This window comes from Drosophila miranda, chromosome XR (assembly GCF_003369915.1).
Source record: "Drosophila miranda strain MSH22 chromosome XR, D.miranda_PacBio2.1, whole genome shotgun sequence".
NCBI classification, from domain to species: Eukaryota; Metazoa; Arthropoda; class Insecta; order Diptera; family Drosophilidae; genus Drosophila; species Drosophila miranda.
The window spans coordinates 26,861,789-26,875,742 of record NC_046674.1 but is presented as its reverse complement, the minus strand read 5'-3'; the positions used below and the strand labels follow the sequence as shown (position 1 = coordinate 26,875,742).

General features: G+C 44.6%; 2 protein-coding genes and 1 pseudogene across 2 annotated transcripts; 2 read left to right on the top strand and 1 right to left on the bottom strand.

The window, feature by feature from the left end:
* Window positions 1-1,862: 1,862 nt before the first annotated feature.
* On the top strand, window positions 1,863-4,499 carry LOC117186801 (protein phosphatase PP2A 55 kDa regulatory subunit-like). Its single transcript, XM_033388089.1, has 3 exons — window positions 1,863-2,344; window positions 2,414-2,502; window positions 2,575-4,499. Exons 1-3 carry the CDS (start codon window positions 1,940-1,942, stop codon window positions 4,217-4,219), a joined length of 2,139 nt encoding a protein of 712 aa, XP_033243980.1. The 5' UTR covers window positions 1,863-1,939; the 3' UTR covers window positions 4,220-4,499.
* A 93-nt stretch (window positions 4,500-4,592) lies between these two features.
* Window positions 4,593-10,687, top strand: LOC117186805 (protein argonaute-2-like). The gene is made up of 5 exons (XM_033388093.1): window positions 4,593-4,826; window positions 4,894-5,235; window positions 5,285-5,932; window positions 10,026-10,396; window positions 10,468-10,687. The coding sequence occupies exons 1-5, from the start codon at window positions 4,686-4,688 to the stop codon at window positions 10,556-10,558; spliced, it is 1,593 nt and encodes a 530-aa protein (XP_033243984.1). The 5' UTR covers window positions 4,593-4,685; the 3' UTR covers window positions 10,559-10,687.
* A 324-nt stretch (window positions 10,688-11,011) lies between these two features.
* Window positions 11,012-11,792, bottom strand: LOC117186749 (annotated as a pseudogene).
* Between the last annotated feature and the right edge of the window lie 2,162 nt (window positions 11,793-13,954).

The window sequence follows — 13,954 nt, the reverse complement described above, 5'->3', positions numbered from 1 at the left end:
AGAAAGGAAGTCCCAGGTCACTGGTATTGGATGTACGAAAAATAATAATCGCGCCCATCCATCCCTCCAATAATATCTGAACCTGTATAAATAATGGTATACTCATATACTCGCGCAAATTCTGGGGAATTGAACATATTCGTAGCTAAAGAATTCTTGTCTTGATATACCCCTGCAGATGGTACGAGAATTTTGACTTTGAATACGAGTACGAGTAGATATTATTTATAATAGATAGACCGATAGTCCGATATAAACAATTCTTTCATTTCGTTTTGTTAAATGCAAAAAAATTCCTCAGGGATATACTTAGTATATTATCCAATCCAATTGATATCTCTTCTTCACGGACTCTAAGCGGGCGTCTCGCGCAGTGACGGAATAAGGAAAGAATGATATAATCTGTTGTGGATTTTGTATTTTATTTTCCACTTAGAAACTATCAAAAATTCGCTTAAACCGTAAACTACGACTAGTGGGGGTTTCTACAATGATGGTAGGGTAGGGTAGGGCAGTGCATAGGCGCAGTATAAGAGCAGGAGCTGTTTCGCTGATTAACTGGGGAGACTGCGAGGATGCAGTTGGGAGGAATTACATTTTACAAATATAACGTATCCGCGGCGGTGTACATATCCAAGGACTTAAAGTACTTAAATGCGAGGGATAAAGGAGCGTGGTGCGAGGTGGTACAGCTCAGATAGAAGATGAGAGCCCCCAGGCTATATTCACAGATAAGCTGACCCAAACAAAATTCATATAGATAGGAACTGGCTGGCGAATCGAAACCAATCTGAACTGAGACTCCCACGCGTTCAACGCAATATGCAGCCGGATTTGGCTCTGGCGATAGGGATCGGTGATCGTGGATCAATGATCAGGGCTGCATGGAGCGACTCCATAGCATGTCTAAAACGTTATATTTTAGCGTTCATTTTAGCGGATCGGTGCAAGGAGAAAAGCGACGACTTTAGGCTGTGAACGTCCAGCTCTGTCTTCCGACACCATACTACACTGCCCATTTGGTTTAAATGCTGGAGGTACATACATATGTGCATTAGCGCTAACTAATTTTCTGGTTTTTCTGAGAGCGTTACTAGGAAATGAAAGTCGAAGTTTTTAATTGAGCGATAACTAACTGCACACCTGATAAAACTGAATCATAAACAAACAGACTCGACTACAAGATTATTGGAATCGATCACACAGCACAGTGTTATACGACAAACAAAGAGCAAAAAGTTTAGCCAACAGGAAATAAATATTTCAGTCATTCGAAACAGTTCAGTCGTCGGGAAAGGATATAAAATCGAAAAGAAAAAGAAAAATGGAAAAAGAAAATAGTAAGTGAAATACAAAATTAAAAGCAGCAGTGGGAATTTTTAAAAACCAAAAACCCTGAAGCGGGTTGTCGGGTTGTCGGGAAGCCCCTGCAACAACATCAACAAAAAGGCAGGTGGAGTTGTACCTTTTGGTACAAATTCGGTAAATATGCGATACGTGTGCGGTTCCAACAACAGCGAAAACCCCCTAGATCCCTACATAAGTTATGTTTCCATCGCATAGTAGGATCCAGGACTCGGTCAAATTTAGTAAAATTGAAAAAATAAAAAAAAATATTTGTTTTTTTTTAAATTTTGACATTTCATTCAAAGGCATACTTGATTGTTCCCATTTCATATGGGTAAGAATGAAGGTTTGACATTTAGTTACAAAATAATTCTACACGTCAATTTTGGATATTGGAGGATATTTTGTTTTGTTTTAGATCTTTTTAGCGCAGGTCCGTGTATCGATTGTTTACCATCAATTCTTTCTCTCTTCACGAATCTTTAGCTGCTGGTGCGGATGGAGAACAGGCTACTCACCCCCAAATGGAGGTCCTGCCGCCTCTGGCTTGCAGAAGGAGGAAGAGAAGCAGCAGCAGCCACACAGCGATGCTATGGAAAAACAGAACCGACAACAGCACGCAGGACAACAGCGAGGACAGGGCGGCAATCAACAACGCCAAGGAGGCTCCCAGCTCTATAGTTCTCGCCAGCCGCAAGGCGAACTCCCCCAATGGCCAGGAGCCCAGGGCAGAGGTCTGCCTCAGCCGCGTGGAACTTTGGGAAAACCTGGTCAAGTATCTGTCAATTATCTCGACGTTAACTTGGACAAAATGCCTGCGGTGGCCTATCACTACGATGTGAAGATCACGCCAGAGCGTCCTAAGAAGTTCTATCGTCAGGCTTTTGAGCAGTACAGAGTTGAACACTTGGGCGGTGCGATTGCCGCATTTTATGGACGTGCATCGTGCTACTCAGTTGTGAAGCTAAAATGCAGCTCCCAGGGCCAAGAAGTGAAAGTAAGTGTTGTTGTGTTGTCGCCGAGCTTGATGCACCTTTGAAGTGAAACTTGCTTTCCTGCCGTCCAGGTAACAGATCGCCATGGCCGTATCTTGAATTACACTCTGGAACTCAAGGAGACGGAGGACTTGGAGGTCGATCTGAACTCGCTGAGAAGGTGAGTGGACCGTTATACTGAACGAAATGTGTCGGCAGAGAATCGGCATAATGCAATTTTCCATTTTTACAGCTATATGAAGGATAAGATATATGACAAGCCCATGCGAGCCTTGCAGTGTCTGGAGGATGTGTTGGCAGCACCCTGTCATAACACCGCCATACGCGCCGGTCGCTCCTTCTTCAAAGGGTCTGAGCCCGGAAGTGCCTTTGATCTTAACGACGGCTACGAAGCTCTGGTTGGGCTCTATCAAACATTTGTGCTTGGCGATCGCCCGTTTGTCAATGTGGACATATCGCACAAGTCCTTTCCGAAGGCCATGACGATCATTGACTATTTAGAGCAGAATCAGCAACACTGTTCCTGTTCAAACTGTTCAACTGTCATGGCCGGTAATGGAGAGGCGTCCTGGTGCTTCTCACAGATTAAGGGCGCCTTGGACGATGATGTCACAGATGCGGATATCATATCCTGCGTGGAATTCAATCACGATGGCGAGCTGCTGGCCACCGGCGACAAGGGCGGTCGCGTCGTCATCTTTCAGCGTGATCCTGCCTCGAAAGCCGCCAATCCGCGACGCGGCGAATACAATGTCTATTCGACATTCCAATCGCACGAGCCCGAATTCGATTACCTCAAGTCGCTGGAGATCGAGGAGAAGATCAACAAAATCCGATGGCTGCAACAGAAGAACCCAGTGCACTTTCTGCTCTCCACCAACGACAAGACGGTCAAGTTGTGGAAGGTCAGCGAGCGCGACAAGTCCTTTGAGGGCTACAACACGAAAAAGGAGAACGGTCTGATCAGGGATCCCCAAAATGTAACCGCCTTACGAGTTCCTTCTGTGAAGCAGATACCGCTGATGGTGGAGGCCTCGCCGCGTCGCACCTTCGCCAATGCAGATACCTATCACATAAATTCAATTAGCGTTAATTCCGATCAAGAGACTTTCCTGTCCGCCGACGATTTGCGCATCAATCTCTGGAACCTGGAGGTGGTCAATCAGAGCTACAACATTGTCGACATCAAGCCAACCAACATGGAGGAGCTCACCGAGGTGATCACGGCAGCCGAATTCCATCCGACCGAGTGCAATGTGTTCGTCTATTCGAGCTCCAAGGGCACAATACGTTTATGTGATATGCGTTCGGCGGCGTTATGCGACCGGCACAGCAAACAGTTCGAGGAGCCCGAGAATCCAACGAATCGCAGCTTCTTCAGCGAGATAATCAGCTCCATCAGTGATGTGAAGCTGAGCAATTCTGGTCGCTATATGATCTCCCGGGACTATCTGAGCATCAAGGTGTGGGACTTGCATATGGAAACCAAGCCCATTGAGACCTATCCGGTCCACGAATACCTGCGCGCTAAACTGTGCTCGCTGTATGAGAACGATTGCATTTTCGACAAATTCGAGTGCTGTTGGAACGGCAAGGATAGCTCGATCATGACTGGCAGCTATAATAACTTTTTCCGTGTCTTTGATCGCAACTCGAAAAAGGATGTCACGCTGGAGGCCTCCAGGGACATCATCAAGCCGAAGACGGTGCTCAAGCCGCGAAAAGTTTGCACTGGTGGCAAACGGAAGAAAGACGAGATCAGCGTGGACTGTCTCGACTTTAACAAGAAAATTCTGAACACCGCCTGGCATCCCGAAGAGAATATCATCGCAGTGGCCGCGACCAACAATCTGTTCATATTTCAGGATAAATTTTAGCCAACACTCTATAAACCTCACACCGGAATCACACGCCCACAACCACAACAACAGCAGCCAGAACCGCCAACAAAAACACGCCTGAGCCTCAGCCAAAGCAGTCACTGGAGCCACTGTAACCACTGGAGCCACTGGAGCCACTGCCTTGGCAGAGGTCGCCTCATTTTAATTTTAATGTTAATTCGATTCTTTTGTTCTCTTTAAATTCAAATCGTTTGTTGTTTGTTAAATTACACCTCTTTCAGGCCCGGCCGCCATCCATCCAAAATCTTACAAAAAATAACAGAAAACTGACAAAAGCACAAATCTTGACTAGAAGCGTTCTGATATTGAATCATTCCTAACGGGCATAAATATAATTTACGAGCCGCCTGCCTGTCTTGGCAGCGCCCCGCGCGTCTTCAGAGTCAACGGGCTTTGTAAGGTTCCGGCTAGCACTCAGACATTTGAGCTGGATGGAAAAGAAATGACCGTTGCAGAGTACTACAAGTCTCGGCAGTATAATTTAAAGTTTCCGAACCTTCTCTGCTTGCATGTTGGGCCGCCGTTGAAGCACATTTACTTGCCTATCGAACTATGTCGCATTGAGGATGGGCAGACACTGAATGTGAGTTCAACTAGTTTCTTTCACTGCAAATCATTTCCTGATTTGATTTCTTTTCATCGTATCGCAGCGCAAGGATGGAGCTAATCAGGTGGCGGCCATGATTAAGTATGCTGCCACTTCCACCAACGAGAGGAAGGCCAAGATCATCCGCTTGATGGAATGTTTCAGGCACAATTTAGACCCGACCATCAGCCACTTTGGCATACGTCTGGGCAGTGACTTCATCGTCGTGAATACACGCACGCTCAATGCGCCTCAGATTGAGTACAAAAACAATTTGGCCTCGGTGAGGAACGGTTCGTGGCGCATGGATGGCATGCAATTCCTTGAACCCAAGCCAAAGTCACATAAATGGGCCATACTCTACGGCAAGATTAACTACCTGTATGTGGACGAGCTTCAGAAGATGGTAAGTTCTTTGCATTGCATTGCAGGATCCTGCCTAATTTTCGTGGCAGGTTCTTCAGAAGAGTCGCAAAGTCAATCTGTGCCTAGATGCCAAGGCCGAGAAACTGTACTACAAGGATGAACGTGAACTAGATGCTCATTTCCGCTATTTCAAAAAGAATCAATTTAATGTGGTGTTCGTTATTATACCAAATTTCGGGCACCTTTATGATGTCGTGAAGCAAAAGGCTGAGCTGCAGCACGGCATTCTTACACAATGCATCAAGCAGATCACAGTCGAGCGCAAATGTAACGCGCAGGTTATTGGTAGCATTCTACTAAAGGTCAATTCCAAACTTAACGGCACCAATCACAAGCTAAGGGATGACCTGCACTGTCTGCTAAAGAACACCATGTTTTTGGGTGCCGATGTGACTCATCCGTCGCCCGATCAGCGAGAGATCCCCAGTGTGGTGGGTGTTGCCGCCTCCCACGATCCATTCGGGGCTTCATATAACATGCAATATCGCTTGCAACGCTCTGCCCTGGAGGAGATCGAGGACATGGAGTCGATAACCCTTGAGCACTTGCGTGTCTATCATAAGTTCCAAAAATCCTACCCCGAGCACATAATCTATTATCGTGATGGCGTAAGCGATGGCCAGTTTCCCAACATCAAGAATAAAGAGTTGAGGGGAATTTCTGCCGCCTGCAGCAAGGTAAGTTGAACTCTTGCATCCAGAAACATTGTAATTGTGTGGACGTTGACATGCAATGACTGCATCTTTCAAGAAGCGATGCAGTTACTGCACCGTCAAGTGGCCCGTGTGACACCAGCAGAAGGCTGTTATGCGCGGATCCCAGGCAAAACGCAGCCCTCCTTCCGCCCAACCGACCGAGGGGCGCTGCCGCATGACGCGCGGTGCGTAGCCGAACCAAACGCGAACATGCAAGAAAGATAGCTATTAGACTAACATTCGAGGAAAATTAGTACTAAACTTACTAAGAAACTAAGCATGCAATCAAAGTACAAATACCACTACAGTTACTAATTAATAGAAAGGTGTGTAAGGATTACTAATTTAATAAGAGGAAGAGAATTAGTGGTGGATATAATATGGTAGAGGGAATTATAATCCGAGCATAAGACCCTAAACGGTTCATGCAAGGAATAATTCGATCTACAAAGTGGAAGGAACAACGGTATAAAATTTCTAGTCAGTCTAATAGGAATCGTGAAGCTTATGCGGCTCAACAGATCAGGGCTGTCTATGTCACCCCTGATCAAGTTGTGCATAAATATCACACCAAGCATTTTTCTACGGTTAACTAAGGATGGGAGGTTTACTAATAGTAGTCTACTAGAGTAAGATGGGAGTCTTACACCCGCATCCCAGTTAAGGCCCCGCAGAGCAAAGAGTAAAAAGTTGTTCTGTACTGATTCTATACGGTCCTGGTGTACTTTGTACTGAGGGCACCATACACAGGAGCCGTATTCTAAGATCGGACGAACAAGCGAGGTATAGAGAGTCTTTGTTATATAGGGGTCGTCAAATTCCTTTGACCACCTCTTTATAAACCCAAGCACGCCCATGGCCTTATTTACCATGGTAGAAATGTGTTCGGAAAACTTTAACTTGGGGTCTAACATAACACCCAGATCATCCACCAGGGTAATTCTCTCAAGAGAACCACCAAATAGGGTGTAGGGAGCCAACAAAGGGCTAGAACGATGAAATGTCATAACTTTGCATTTCGAGGCATTAAGGTGTAACAAGTTTGCACAACACCATGACTGAAAGATATTGAGATCGGATTGCAAGCGAGAATGAAATGAAATGTCCTTGTACTGGACACAGAGTTTAACATCATCCGCATACATAAGTACTCGAGAGTATGTTAATACTGAAGGTAAGTCATTAATAAAGAGTGTGAAGAGTAAGGGGCCTAGATGGCTGCCTTGTGGTACTCCCGAAGAAACCTTTACTGGTGAAGAGAGGGAGTTTTTGAAGAGGACTCTTTGAGACCTAGAACAAAGATAGCTAGAAATCCATCTCAGGAGGTTGGGCGGAAACCCTAAAAGGTCAAGTTTATGCGCTAAAAGGGAATGGTTTACAGAGTCGAATGCTTTACTAAAGTCGGTGTAAATAACATCCGTCTGTAAGTTACCTTGAAAGCCTTTAATAATGAAAGAGGTAAACTCTAACAAGTTCGTGGTGGTTGATCGCCGCCTTATAAATCCATGCTGAGTTGGAGATATAAGTGACTTGCAGAGATGTTGCAAGTGCGGAGTTAAAACCTTCTCAAACATTTTAGGAATAGCGGATAACTTTGCTATACCTCTATAATTTTTTGCATCAGACTTGCTACCTTTTTTATGGAGAGGAATTATAAACGATTCCTTCCAGATCGGGGGGAAGCAAGAAGAATCAATGGATAGGGTGAATAGTTTAAGCAAAGGTCCACACAGAGCCTCGGCGCAGTACCTGAGTACACAACCTGGAACCCCGTCTGGACCCGGTGAAAACACCGGCTTAACTAGTCGAAGATCATGAAGTAGGGAACATTCATTTAACAAGGGACTGAAAATGCCGTTCGACCTCGGTAAACCGTATGGGTACGGATGACCAGAGTAGCTTTCCTCAGAATAGGTGGTTTGGAAGAATTGGGCAAAAAGATCGGAAATTGCCTGATCATTATTTGCCGACGTATTACAAAATGATAGCGAGGATGGGTGTGCGGACGTTCTACGCTTACTGTTTACGAAGCTGTAAAACTGTTTAGGGTCCTGAGAAAAACGTATCCTGCATCGAGATAGGTAGTTCTTATAGCATTGAGCATTAAGAACTGAAAAGTTTGACCGAGCTAATACATAGCGAGAGTTAGAAGTAGGAGAACCCACTTCTTGAAATTTTTTATAAAGTCTTGATTTTAAGTTTTTTAGACTGGATAACTCTTTGGTAAACCAAGGGGGTTTTCCAGATCTAGTCGGACAAGAAAGCGGGACACAAGAATCGAAAAATGTGCCAAGAGCATTGTAAAAAATGTTTGTGCCTTTTATGATATCAGTGCACAAGTACAAAGCGGACCAATCAAAATCCCTAATGAGGTTATTAAGCTTCGCAAACTCGGCTTTACGAAAGCAGCGGACACGTTCGGGCAGCCTACTCGACCGATCCAATACAGTTGGTCCTATATCTAGCGACACCTCGAAAGTAGGGTGGTAGGCGTCTTCAGGTATAGTGAGCGGAAGGGCTCGGGTTAACAACACTATGGTCGGATCCAATACAAAGCACAGATCAAGCAATCGACCCAAGGAATTTTTCACATGGTTGACTTGAGACAGGGATAGGTCAAGCAAGCCGTCAACAAAGTCATGTCGTGACATGGGCACTAGGATACTAGACTCGTTTACCGAAGACCAAACAGTTCCTGGCAAGTTGAAGTCACCAAGAACTATCATACGATCTTTATCAGATAGCGAGGAAGAAACAGCGGTTAAAGCGGACAAGTGCTGCTCATAAATTGAAATATCCGAAGAAGGTGGGATATACGAGCAAGTAATGAATATAGCGAAAGCGGGAAGAATCAGTTTTACACACAGGAATTCCAGTTCCTGTTGAACTTGGACTGTGAAGTGTTCCGACGTGAAGTAAGAGTCCACTGCAATTAGAACCCCCCCTGCCCGTAGAGACGAACGGTCCTTTCTAAAAGTTGTGTACCGACCTGCCAAAACCTCGGAACTAAGAATGTCCGGCTTTAACCAGGTTTCAGTAAACACAATAACGTGGGAAGCAAATGCAACACTATCCCGGAAAAGAATGCTGAGCTTACTACGCAAGCCTCTTACATTCTGATAGGTTACTAAAAGAGAAGTTAGTTTTTTGGAAAGGTGGAAGCAAGACGGGAAGTTGAGGAAGAGGAAGTTGAGGTTGAGGTTGAGGGTGGCACACTGGAAAGGTTTGGAAGGGATATGGGGGGCCTATTCTTCTTCTTAGCCTTAAACTCCTTCACCACCAAATGCTCCGGCCAAAATTTGGCGGAGCAAATGGTGTCAAATTGAGTTGGGGAGATGCTTATCTTAAACGAGGCTATCTCCCTGGCATAAGAGAAGTTAAATTTCTCCACCTTTAAACCCACGGCTTTTATTTTGCTTTGAATAAAAGCAATTACATCATTAGATGTGAGGTCAGGGGCCAGCCGTGAAACAAAAACTTGTCGTTTTGGTGGGACTCCCACCAGTGGTTTAGTCACCACAGGCCTAGTACCTGTGGTGGCAATATCCGGAGGTCCGGAACGTCTATTTACTGGTGGGATCGGTATAGACGGGACAACTAGCGAACTTGCGGACACCACGGACACGGACGCTGCAGACGTACTTGGCTGCACATTCTCCGAGGCGATGAATTCGGCTACCGAATCTGCGTCGCCAGCAGCTGTCGTTGCCCTTGGAGTGGCAAACGAGATCAACTGCTGCACACTTGGAGTGGTCGGAGTCAGTTTTTCGGCGGCGCACGGCTGAGTGACGGTTGGCAATTGCAGATCCCGCGGAGTGACCTTTTTGCGCCTCGGAGACTCATTCAGCAGTTTTAAACCGCTAAACTGAGCCTCCATGGCTAGGAGCCGATCGTATTGGTTTTTAAAACCAACGGTCAGCTCCTTAAAGCCACTCCGCGTCTGCCTCATGAAAGCCACCATGTCTTTCTCCACCGCACGGCATGCCTCGCAACTGTAATGCAAGCCATTACGTTTGGCTATAGCATCACTCACGAGGCCATTGTATATCGCTAATCGACCTTCGCCTCCTTTTAGCTGCACATTAAGCCCAAGATTCGCTGCGTCATTGTAGTTAAGCGGCATCATACGCGCTTCTTTCCGAACGGAGTTCCATCGCAATACAACAAGTTCAACAACGTTGTTCCGGGAACCGTCGTCGATCGCACCATTGTCCATCCCAATGAGATGCAGTTCTTCATGGTCAGCCATCAGTCGATTCAGGGGACGGCCAAGCCGACGCGTTACACCGTAATCGAGAATACGGGCAACTTGGATATTGATGTACTGCAGAAATTGACATACAATCTTTGTCACATGTTTCCTCGTTGCAACCGCGCAGTGTCTTATCCGGCTCCGGCATATTTGGCACATTTGGCTGCGGCACGTGGACGTGTCTACCTTACTGGGTGCGATATTATTATTATTATTGTTTCATATTTTCGTTCTGATAATGTCATCTTGACTGCTTTTCTTCCAGCTGCACCAAGTTTCGTTCTCCCCAGGAGGAGTACGCAAAGCGTTTGATAATGCCAGAGTTCATGAAGACGAACCCTATGTATTTTGTTTAGGCAGAAAACTAACAAAATATCTTCACTTCTTCTAAACGAAAAAGAAGTTACAAAATATAAATTATTGACCCACACCTGTCTTGCCCCTAATGTAAAATTTAATCAAAGATCAATCAATCGAAAGATTGCTATGGTAATTGCTTATAAAACAGTGCAAATAATACAAACAAATTACAAACGAACACGACCTAATCATGACATAAGCCGAAAAGCAAGCCGGCGTTAGAGCTTCTGCTCAAGATGAGCTCCAGGTTATTCCTCAGAAGAATAGGGCTCGTGTGGAAATTAGGCTCGATCCCCCAGCAGCTTAGGTTGAGATCCGATAGCGCCGGACTATCAAAATAAAGCGTTTATCTGTTCTGCGTGTGCTTCCTCTTTAGCTCACGGCTACTGCTGCACGATGTTTTGAAATTTAGATTGCGGCACGCTAATATATCCGCCCGAGAACTGCTTTCACTCACGTACAAAATCCCCTTCTCCGGTTACAGCCGACGAGGGGTGCTCTCTTGGGGTAGTCGCCGGAGAGGGCTTGACCACTTGGTAAGTGATGGAGTCGTTGCAGCGACTGCACTGCATTTGACACATGCCAAACCAGGGAGTGGCCGAGGCGCCTGAAAGTGGATCCGAGCGCAGGGCTTGCAGAGACAGGGTGCCCTGGCATTGCTCTGGCTCTGGCGGGCTCAAAACTCGCCAATTTTAATGTATGACCCTATGTAGCACAGCTTGGAAATGTAGTTGCGCTGGCAGTTACCAAAATTTTGGCAGGCTTGAAGTCCACGCGGAGCACGTTGAGCACACAGTAGCGCAGAGCAGCCACAATGTCCAACCGAATCACATACAGCACTCTGTGGATGAACGCCAACGCTAGCGTGTCCAGTATCCTACGGACACTCCATAACGATAATACTAAAGGCAACAGCGGACTCTGTTATTATGAGACGCACAATGTTTGTGTGATCCAAATTCAGCAAATGCGACTTATTGTGCAGCGTACAGACAGCCTGTCCCTTGATAATCTTCGAGCGGAGTAATCTGTTCATAGTTCAGAAGCGATCAATAAGATATATCCATTTTATTGGGTCAAAAATACCGCGATTAATTGACTTAAAAACTGTACCCTATGCACTGCGGCCGAGAATCTGACACCTGGTGCGGATGGGGGAACATCCTTAAGCAAGTGATTGCGCTTCGGCGTGGTAAGCACAAGCTCAATTTGTCGATTAGCTACTGAAAATTAACTCATAATGAGAGATTTTCGATTTATTTAATTATTTTCACATTGCCTACATTTGTACAGTATAACGGTGCTTTCGCTTCAGCAGCTGTGTATAGGCGCTGCCAGACTGTCAGAAAATGAATAAAACCGAATGGCGCCACTGTTATCTACATCCCAATTACATCTCAATAAAATAAAATATTTTATAACTTTTTTTCCATTTTAAACTTTTTATTTAATACTGCACATTGTACAATGTATGCGTTAAAAGCGAATCGTAGTCGATGGTGTTCGAGGCTTGGCTTCGTTTTGGGCTTAATACAAACCAATAAATAATATAAAATCTAAATGCCGCTGAATCTTCATTCCCAAAATCACTACTGACGTTCTCCGTGCAGTTGTCCAGTCTCCATCCGCAAGATATATGCCAAAATATGCATATGTTAATCAAATCACAATAATATAAAAACGATTTAAAGGTGATATATATATTGAAATTTGATTAACAATTGTCAACTAGTAAACTAGAGGATATATACAACATTTTCTCTAAATTATTATTTAAGAGGCTCTGACGTTTTAAAATCCATTCCAAAACCACCAGTTATGTTATAAACAATATTTTCAGCTTCCTTAAATGAATCCATTGACTTTGCTAATGGTAGCACCTTCGCTTCTACCAGCTCTTTTGCCAGCTCAGTAGATTCAGAATCTTCTGGGTTCAGCGTTTCAAGAACCTAAAATGGAAATATAGATTTTATTTTTTTTTACCTAATTAAACTGTTTTTTTTGTTGATAAATATCATCTCTCTTACCTCTTTCATTTCCTCCATGTTATCTGCATAAAATGATGTCTATGATCGGTTATGATGGTAACTCCTTATTGAGTTGGTCGGTTGTAGCGTCGTACTCTAAGCGGAGCTTTTATGATTTTATGAAAATTTTGTTCACACAGGATATATGAACCAAGTAGCGACATGAAATGATGTCCTTACATTGTTAGCTGTTAAATTGAATGCGTCTTATATGCCGCGCTATTCGTTAAGAGCCACAATACTTTAAACTCATTCCCGTTAGGCTAGGACCTTTGGACCTTCTGTGAAGTGAAGTAGCAATATGTTGCTGCAATTGAGCCGGTCCCGAAGCCAGATCCAGAGTGTTTTCCTCGTAGAAAGTAAGTGCATAAAATAGGTTCAGTGCGGTCCGCGTGAGAAAATTAGGAAAATATAGAGAATGGATCAAACCATAACGCAACCCCTTTGTATTATTAATTAATCAACAAACAGCAACAAACAAAAAAGTGGATGCTTCTAGCTCTTGCTTAAGCCGGTTGTGTTTTTTTCTTGCTCCCGCATTCTCCGCCCTTTGCCTAAATATCATACAACATTGTTGTGACTTTGTTTTGATATATTATCGCATCTCTTTAATTTGATTCTACTTTGTGTTAACCACCAGTGTTTTGTTTGTAAACAAGTGTTTAATATAAATTCAATATTGCAACGTAACACATCGGACTCGTGCAGGCAATTTGTTATTGTTTTTTGCCCAGTCTGCTTTTCGTTATCGCTTCTTCGGTGTGCACTGTTCTCGCGCATCAGCGTTTGCATTGCCCACACTCTCTCGTGAGCATAAGCGGGCTGCTCGCATTGTTGCTCTCACTCTCTCTGGATTGCCTATACTCTCCCTCTCTGTGGACTTTTCTTTTGTGTCTCTGCTTTGGTGAGTTTACTGCTCGTTTTCTGCACTTCGTTGGATAATCTGCTTTGAATTATTGCCGCTGCAGCTGATTGTCTGGCTCGCTCTGCTGTCTGCTCTCCTACTTTACCTGCGATCTCACTCCGTTCTTTTTTTTATTCGTGCACAGTGATTCTACTACTGTCCATAATGGCAATTGTTTGCAGTGCAAAGAAATGTGAATTCGGTGGTGTTATCATCGGTGATTCATTTCTTAGCTGCTGGCTGTGCGACAATTTTGCCCACATAAAATGTGCTGGTGGTGGAAATTTTGGCCGGCTGAATGATCTGATCTCGAAACGCATGGGCCTGTCTTGGTCATGTCTGGCTTGTCGGGAGATTGAGGCCGAAATGCGCACATTTATGAGACAGACTCGAACTGGGTTTCTGGACGTCCGGAAACAATTTGTGGCTCTCAACGAGAAATTTCTTGCCCTTGAATCACA

Coding starts and splice junctions, on each gene's coding strand:
- LOC117186801 (XM_033388089.1), top strand. CDS start 1,940: ATGGAAAAACAGAACCGACAACAGCACGCAGGACAACAGCGAGGACAG. Junction 2,345..2,413: donor CCCAGGGCCAAGAAGTGAAA/GTAAGTGTTGTT, acceptor CCTGCCGTCCAG/GTAACAGATCGCCATGGCCG. Junction 2,503..2,574: donor GATCTGAACTCGCTGAGAAG/GTGAGTGGACCG, acceptor CCATTTTTACAG/CTATATGAAGGATAAGATAT.
- LOC117186805 (XM_033388093.1), top strand. CDS start 4,686: ATGACCGTTGCAGAGTACTACAAGTCTCGGCAGTATAATTTAAAGTTT. Junction 5,933..10,025: donor TTTCTGCCGCCTGCAGCAAG/GTAAGTTGAACT, acceptor GCCTCCTTTTAG/CTGCACATTAAGCCCAAGAT. Junction 10,397..10,467: donor GGACGTGTCTACCTTACTGG/GTGCGATATTAT, acceptor CTTTTCTTCCAG/CTGCACCAAGTTTCGTTCTC.